Genomic DNA, 8,323 nt, shown 5'->3' with positions numbered 1-8,323 from the left:
TTACGAAAGTTATTAGATGTGTTGTTATGAATGACAAATACCCATTGCCCCTTCCAGCTATTGCATGTTTAGTACTCATAACACCACGACATGCATTGGTAAGACAAAAGATAAGCCATCTTGAGTCACGAAAAATTCGGACTTGTTTTACTCATTTTAGTCATACTTATATATTTGGTCATGTCAGAAGGCAAAAACGTGCAAGGTAAGAAAGAAAACAGGCCAGCTGTCAGAATTTGAACATGAATGATAATTGTACATCAATATTTCCCCCTCAACTTTAAAATGTGACATATCTACTGGACCAAATAGGCCTATATCCTACCGTGACCTCCAGTAGGGCAGAGGGGAAAGGTCAGCAGCGACATCTCAGTAACAGCGGGGTCGATGTCAGCATCAGTCGACGGCGTCGTAGACACAACATCACATTGGTGACTGAGAGGTGTGCGATGGACTCTGTATTCAAACCACTGTAGTTACTTCCTGGGCTAACCTTGGTACCTGATCCACCAGACCCGGGGTAGAAGAGGTCTTCAGCAACCCATGTTTGCCGTAAAAGGCGACTGTGCTTGTCGTAAGAGCCGACTAACGGTACGTATGTTAAAATATCGTATCCTGATTTCATGGATCGATGCTCACTTAATTGTCTAGTCCAGACTCGATTATTTACAGACTGCCATCATATAGCTGGAACGTTCCTGAGTGCGGCCTTGTACATCAGACAAACAAAAAAACAAAATTAACTCAACCAAGTCTACCATTTGATATTTAAGCCCTAAGAAGGTTGACCACCAACCAAGCCTTTTTGGAACACAGGAACGTCAAGTCCCCGATAAAGACAATTGACTGTCCCAGATAGAGGTGTTTTATGTTGTGGATCTGGAGTCTGATAAGCACTGTAGGTCACGCCATTGCTCCAGATTCTTCACTCGCCATGGAGAGGGTGTTAGTTTTCCTGGTGACAGTGTGGGGCGTGGGCGTGGCCCAGTACTACCCCTACTGCACCGTCCCCCAGTGGGAGGGTTACCAGAGCACCTACGGGGGTATCTTCCGAGAAGGGCAGGTTGTTTTAGACGAGGTAGGTGATCTGTTCTGTGAACGGGAACTGTATCTCTGTAACAATCAAATCAAGAGATAACTGATCATTATTGAGAGCAACGTGTTCTTTGTAGTCAAGCTGTGGTCGTGCCGTTCGTCAGATGGAACTGTACATGTGTTTTTGTTGTCCGGGTAGAACTGATCTTCAGCTTTGGTTGGTTGGTTTGATGTTTAACGCCGCACTCAGCAATATTCCAGCTATATGACGGCGGTCTGTAAATAATCGAGTCTGGACCAGACAATCCAGTGATTGATATCATGAGCATCGATCCACCCAATCGGGATCGATGACATGCATCAACGAAGTCAGCGAGCCTGACCACCCGATCCCGTAAGTCGCCTTTTACGACAAGCATAGTCACCTTTTACGGCAAGCATGGGTTGCTGAAGACCTATTCTACCCCGGATTCTTCACGGGTCTCTTCAGCAACCCATGCTGGACCCATGCTTGTCGTAAGAGGCGACTAACGGGATCGGGTGGTCAGCTTGCTGACTTGGGTGATGGATGTCATGCGTTGATCGATGCTCAAGATGTCAGTCACTAGATTGTCTCTTACGACAAGCGTTGGTTGCTGAAGACCTTTTCTGACCCGTCTTCATGGGTGGGGTTTGATTTCATTGACATAGATATGCCTTACATGCGTTGATTCCCCGATTAATTCACTGATTAATCGCCATGTCATTAATTCACGCTCACCTATCAACTCACTACCTCACCACTCAACCACACATTCACTCACCCCAGAACTCCCCTACTCACCCTCTAGCTCTCTCACTCACTCAGTTACCATTCCACACTCACTCACTCACTCAGTTACCACTCACTCACTCACTCACTCACTCACTCAGTTACCATTCCACACTCACTCACTCACACCCACTCACTGACTCACTGACTCACTCACTGACTCACACACTCACTCACTCACTCACTCACTCACTCACTCACTCACTCACTCACTCACCCACCCACTCACTCACTCACTCACTCACCCACCCACCTATCCACTCACTCACTCACTCACTCGCAGCTGCTGACGGGGGTGGCGTATGACCTGAACAACACCAGGCTGGCTCTCTTCACCAGCGGCACGACAGGAGGCGTCAGCCGCAAGATCGACTACATCTACAACTACCAAGAGGTAATGTCGGTGTGTTGTCACATCATGTACCTAGATATGTTACTCCCAATTTGGTTTTTTTAGTTGTCTTGGGTTTGAAACGTAAACATGGGCGATAAATCCATGCAATATCACAGCGGAGGCACCAGAAATGGGTTTCGCACATTGTACTCATGTAGGGAATCGAACGCGGGCCTTCGGCGTAATGAGCGAACGCTTTAACCACTAGGCTACCCCACCGCCCCTTTGGAGAAATGAAAAAGAGGGTAATGTTGTTGAAATTACGGAACCGTCATCATTTTGACGCAGTGACTCGAGGCATTCCCATGTGTTTATTGTCCCTGATTTTATTTACCCCCCTCCATCTTTGCGGTTTCTTCTGTGTCGTAGCGCATCCTGTACACCATAGAGGGACCCACCTGTAAAAAAACGCCACTGACAGAGCCGTTCAAGAAACAGTGTACACCGAGTAGGTACCGTACAGGACACATGTCTTGTCAGATCACAACTCTGTATCTGAAAGTGCGTGAGTGAGTGTGTCAGGTATATCACGTGAGCTTCAGGTTTGTTTGTTGTCTTATTCCGCACTCGGCAATATTTCAACAAAATAATCGAGTCTGGACCAGACAATATGGGGATTGATATCATGAGCATCGATCTACGCAATTGGGATACGATGACATGCTTCAACTAAGTCAGCGAGACTGACTACCCGATCCCGTTAGTCGTCGCTTACGACAAACATAGTTACCTTTTACGGCAAGCATGGGTTGCTGAAGACATGTTCTACCCCGGATCTTCACGGGCCGAGCTTGGGGTGGGAGGAAAACACAACATGATGCAGACATGTACCCTGTTGGTGAAGCCAGCCTGCATGAATATGGTGCTGACAATGCCTGGATGTACGGCCTAATCTGGAATAAAAGGGTTGATACGCCCTGGTACGCGCTTATTAAACAGCGAGTGTCAGACGACTGGGCTACCCGTCTAGCTTTACACATGTAAAGTGATCAAAAACCTTTCATTCAATAAAAAAACAACAGCCATGCCAGTCTATGTTGTTTGGAAAGAAATTATTTTCATACAGTGGCAAAAAGCTGGATCAACCCTGGGCAATAAGCTTGATCAACCCTTGGCAATAAGCTTGATCAACCATTGGCAATAAGCTTGATCAACTCTTGGCAATAAGCTTGATCAACCATTGGCAATAAGCTTGATCAACCCTGTGTAATAAGCTTGGCAATAAGCTTGGCAATAAGCTTGATCAACCCTTTGTAATAAGCTTGATCATCTCTTGGCAATAAGCTTGATCAACCTTTTGTAATAAGCTTGATCATCTCTTGGCAATAAGCTTGATCAACCATCGGCAATAAGCTTGATCAACCCTTTGTAATAAGCTTGGTACTAATCTTGATCAACCCTTTGTAATAAGCTTGATCATCTCTTGGCAATAAGCTTGACCAACCCTTTGTGATAAGCTTGATCATCTCTTGGCAATAAGCTTGATCAACCCTGTCTTATAAGCTTGGCAATAAGCTTGATCAACCCTGTGTTATAAGCTTGGCAATAAGCTTTATCAACCCTTTGTAATAAGCTTGATCATCTCTTGGCAATAAGCTTGATCAACCACTGGCAATAAGCTTGATCAACCCTTTGTAATAAGCTTGGTACTAATCTTGATCAACCCTTTGTAATAAGCTTGATCAACTCTTGGCAATAAGCTTGATCAACCATTGGCAATAAGCTTGATCAACCCTGTGTAATAAGCTTGGCAATAAGCTTGGCAATAATCTTGATCAACCCTTTGTAATAAGCTTGATCATCTCTTGGCAATAAGCTTGATCAACCATTGGCAATAAGCTTGATCAACCCTTTGTAATAAGCTTGGTACTAATCTTGACCAACCCTTTGTGATAAGCTTGATCATCTCTTGGCAACAAGCTTGATCAACCCTGTGTTATAAGCTTGGCAATAAGCTTGATCAACCCTGTGTTATAAGCTTGGCAATAAGCTTTATCAACCCTTTGTAATAAGCTTGATCATCTCTTGGCAATAAGCTTGATCATCCCTTTGCATTACGCTTGATCAACCCTTGGTAATAAGCTAGATCAAGCATTGGCAAGAAGCTTGATCAACTCTTGGCAATAAGCTTGATCAACCTTTGGCAATAAGATTGATCAGCCCTCGGCATTAAGCTTGATCAGCCCTTGGTAATACGCTTGATTAAGCCTTGGCTGCATTTACTCATTCACTGGGGCGGTGGGGTAGCTTAGTGGTTAAAGGGTTTGCTTGTCACGCAGAAGACCCGGGTTCAATTTCCGGGTATCCCCCGCTGTGAATATTGCTGGAATATCGCTAAAAGCGGCGTAAAACACTACTCACTCACTCACTCACTCACTCACACACTCACACATTATAATAGACACCACTACTTTCTTGCTACAGAGGGCGCTGTTATGACGTGGGGCAAGACGTGGCTGGGAGGGGCGGGGCCAAACGACGAGTTGTGGATCGTTGGCTTCACGGGGCAGCTGAACAACATCAGCTACCACATATCCTTCAACCAGTTCCCCATCGTCCCCGTGTTTGAGACGCTGATGGGGGAAGTTGACGGAGGTGAGTTGTGTATTTCATCATCCCCTGTGTAATGAGACCATACGCTTATTGGTCGGTGGCTCGAACCCGCGGGTCACGTCATATCAAGAGTGAGTGAGTGAGTGAATATGGTTTTACGCCGCTTTTAGCAATATTCCAGCAATATCACGGCGGGGGACACCAGAAATGGGCTTCACACATTGTACCCATGTCGGGAATCGAACCCGGGTCTTCGGCGTGACAAGCGAACGCTTTAACCACTAGGCTACCCGACCGCCCCTCATATCAAGCGACGTTCCAAGATGGCCGTTCTTGTTACCATGCTTAGTGCTCAGCACTGACGGGATAAAACAAGGACTGTGTCAGTTTACTGTGTCTGAGAGAGGTATCCGTGTTAAACTGTGGAATGGTACCTTAGCGTAAACCAGCGTACGTCCGGGCTAGTATATACTGACCGCAAAAAGAAACGCGAACCATAGAAACATTAAAGAGAAGTATGTAAGTTAAGAGGTGAGGTGAGGTGAAATTGGGTTTAACGTCGCGTCCAAGATTATTGCACTTATATAGCGACGTGCATGCACGTGTGTGTGTGTGTGTGTTTGTTGCTGCTTGTCCTAGTCCGGACTGATGCCGATTTATAGTGCTAGCTCACTGAGATACCATGCCGCAGTTTAACATGAATATCCCACTCAGACACAGTATACTGACTCCGAGCCGACCAGTCCTTGTTTTAGCCCCTTAATGCCGAGCGCCAGACAGGGTAACAACAAGTACCATCTTTTAACGTCTTTTGGTATGACGCGGCCGGGGATCGAACCCCGGACCTTGTAAGTGAAGAGTGATGTTTCCAATGTGCACCACTTACTGACAAAACTACGATCAGTCATGTGTAACCACAGAGTGTCTTTATTGTTATCACGATATGCTGCACATGATTTCCAAACTTTGCACGCTAATACTGCACGAGACAAATGGGGCATCTCGAGTCATGGGTCTATGACGTCACATGTGATGCGTTCATCAGCGTCGGTTCGCGCAATATAATATTATGTTCGTTTGTGCATCGAACCATTCTGATATCTCTTTAATATGAGTAGTTATTTATATATTGACCAACATGTATGGTATTCGCTTTTCTTTTGTCCGTGGGGACACGGGTGGCCCAGTCGTCTAAGGCGCCGCCATTCACTGTGCAGAGTTGCGTCCCTTCGGCATGCCAGAAACCTATGAATGTTGGTTCGAATCCCGGTTAACCCCAATTATGTTTCTAGGTTTGTCAGCACCATACCCGTGCTCGTGGGTTTCACCGAAGTGGTAAACGACTTAGAACTGCATCACTTCGGGCTTTCCTCCCACATTAAGCTGACACACCGCGATGTAACTGTAATACTGTTAAAAGCGGCGTAAAACCCAACTTACTCACTCTTTTGTCGGTAAGTATATCAACACCCACAAACACACACACGTTTACACGTCCGCAATAATCTTGATCCTCATTTACCATCACCTCATCATTGGTCCCATCAACGTTGACATCCAGTGTGCAAGGTAATTCATATAAACTGATTACTTGCGTGACCTGGTCAGCTGACTGATGTACTTACAGTGTCGCTGTATCAGAACTCCAACTTCATGAACGTCACGGTTGGCATCAAGGACCCCGCAGTGTTCACCCCGCCGCCGTCGTGCAAGGCCGTGGCCGTCGAGGTAGTGAAAGACGCAGATGTCGACGTCACAAAATGACTTCCGGCGTTATTTTAGTGGTCATATAAGCTTGTAGAGTAGGGGAAGAGGTCCCGAAAGCGCCTAGCTTCTGTGCCTAACTCAGTTGCCTGGTTGATATTATCGGACTACGTTATCAGAGGTGTTATAGCAGGTGACATTGTGTTAAGGATGATACAGTTAACGGTAATTATTTAAATAATGGCATCTCATTATTTGTGTATGGAAAAGGTTTTGTCGTTTAAGTTTGTTTGTTTGTTTGTTTGTTTAACGCCGCATTCACCCCAATCTAAGCTCTATGACGGCGGTCTGTATATGGTCGAGTCTGGACCGGACCATCCAGTGATTGACAGCATGTGCATCGTTCCACGCAATTGGGATACGATGACATGCATCAACCAAGTCAGTGAACCTGACCATCCGATCCCGTTAGTCGCCTCTTACGAGCATGGGTTGCAGTAGTAGTAGTAGTAGTAGTAGTAGTAGTAGTAGTAGTAGTAGTAGTAGTAGTAGCAGCATAACATTGATGCTGTTGACAGTATCGTACACATTACTATTCGATTGTTCATTATGCATGTTTTTAAATACAGTGCCTCGTAACAAGTGTAAGGGGAAACACGGGTCTTGTAATGGCCCCGTTTCCTCTAGTACTGAATGCCGACGTTGTAAACGAAACCCAGTTAACACAATGGTTGGTTCGATTGGGTTAACAGAGCTTGTGAAACAGCTTTTTATAGGAAGGCCCTGTCGTTGTCATCCTCGAGCTATGATGTCCTGCTTAAATGGGTTCACTGATCAAATAAGACGTACATCTAGTTCCTGTTTCAGCCGCCAGACAGTTCCACCCGGCGTTCCCACGGCATCCTGACGCTGTAGAACTCCCACGTGATCTCAGGAAATGGCAATTTTGTCATAAAGAACATGCATTTTGTTTCTCATCAGGGTTTTCTGTTGTTTATTTAAACTGATTGGGTGTCATGTTCCCTAAGGTGTGGATTCAAATAATCCAACAATATCACATCGCTCCAGGATGGATTCCATGTACATCCTGGCCAACCTGTGAAGATCCGGCTTAGAATACTAATAGGTCTCCAGCAACCCCGTAATAGGGGACAATGCTTGTCTTTAGAGACGACTAACGGGATCGGGTGGTCAGTCTCTCTGACTTGGTTGATGCATGATACCGTCATTATTAGCAGAGGAGAGCGCGGTTTACAGTCGATCGACTCGAATCCCGATCGTTTTAAGTTCTCCCCATTTGGTGACGAGACTGGTCGGTCTGAACCTAACGTGTATTGATAGATAGACTGAGAGTACAGAGTGAGAAAGGTTTTACGCCGATTTTAGCAATATTCCAGCAATATCACGGCGGGGAACACCAGAAATGGGCTTCACACATTGTGCCCATGTGGGGAATCGAACCCGGGTCGTCGGCGTGACGAGCGAACGCTTTAACCACTAGGCTACCCGACCGCCCCGGACTGAGAGTAAGTAAAACTAATATGAGTATAAAGCTGGTGTTGCGTTTCTTTATTATGCGAGTATAAATGCTGATGGAGACAATTCGGAGAAAGCGTCGTTAGACCAATCACTCCTTGAGTGAGATAACCCGACCCCGTTGCTGACCAGGCGAGCTGCAAAGTCATGGCTTAACTGAACATGACGACAAGGAACGACAATGCGTTCAGGTAACTGTAGTAGGGTACTGTAGTACAAAGGGTTGATCAAGCTTATTGCCAAGCTTATTACCCAGGGTTGATCAAGCTTATTGCCAAGGGTTGATCTAG

The 8,323-nt window shown here is 45.8% G+C and overlaps 1 protein-coding gene across 2 annotated transcripts; it reads left to right on the top strand.

The window, feature by feature from the left end:
- The first annotated feature begins 886 nt into the window (after positions 1 to 886).
- On the top strand, positions 887 to 7,474 carry LOC124150981 (mammalian ependymin-related protein 1-like). Of its 2 annotated transcripts, none has more exons than XM_048395929.1 (6): positions 887 to 1,078; positions 2,130 to 2,240; positions 2,610 to 2,688; positions 4,665 to 4,835; positions 6,421 to 6,521; positions 7,353 to 7,474. In XM_048395929.1, the coding sequence occupies exons 1-6, from the start codon at positions 935 to 937 to the stop codon at positions 7,410 to 7,412; spliced, it is 666 nt and encodes a 221-aa protein (XP_048251886.1). In that variant the 5' UTR covers positions 887 to 934; the 3' UTR covers positions 7,413 to 7,474. The 2 variants fall into 2 exon arrangements, with proteins under 2 accessions (XP_048251886.1, XP_046379151.2); XM_046523195.2 differs by having other exon boundaries at positions 890 to 1,078; positions 7,365 to 7,474.
- The last annotated feature ends 849 nt before the right edge of the window (positions 7,475 to 8,323 follow it).

This window comes from Haliotis rufescens, unplaced genomic scaffold, assembly GCF_023055435.1.
Source record: "Haliotis rufescens isolate VD_foot unplaced genomic scaffold, xgHalRufe1.0.p SCAF_15, whole genome shotgun sequence".
NCBI lineage: Eukaryota > Metazoa > Mollusca > Gastropoda > Lepetellida > Haliotidae > Haliotis > Haliotis rufescens.
The sequence above is the reverse complement of the archived record's forward strand: the minus strand, read 5'-3'. Positions and strand labels throughout refer to the sequence as shown.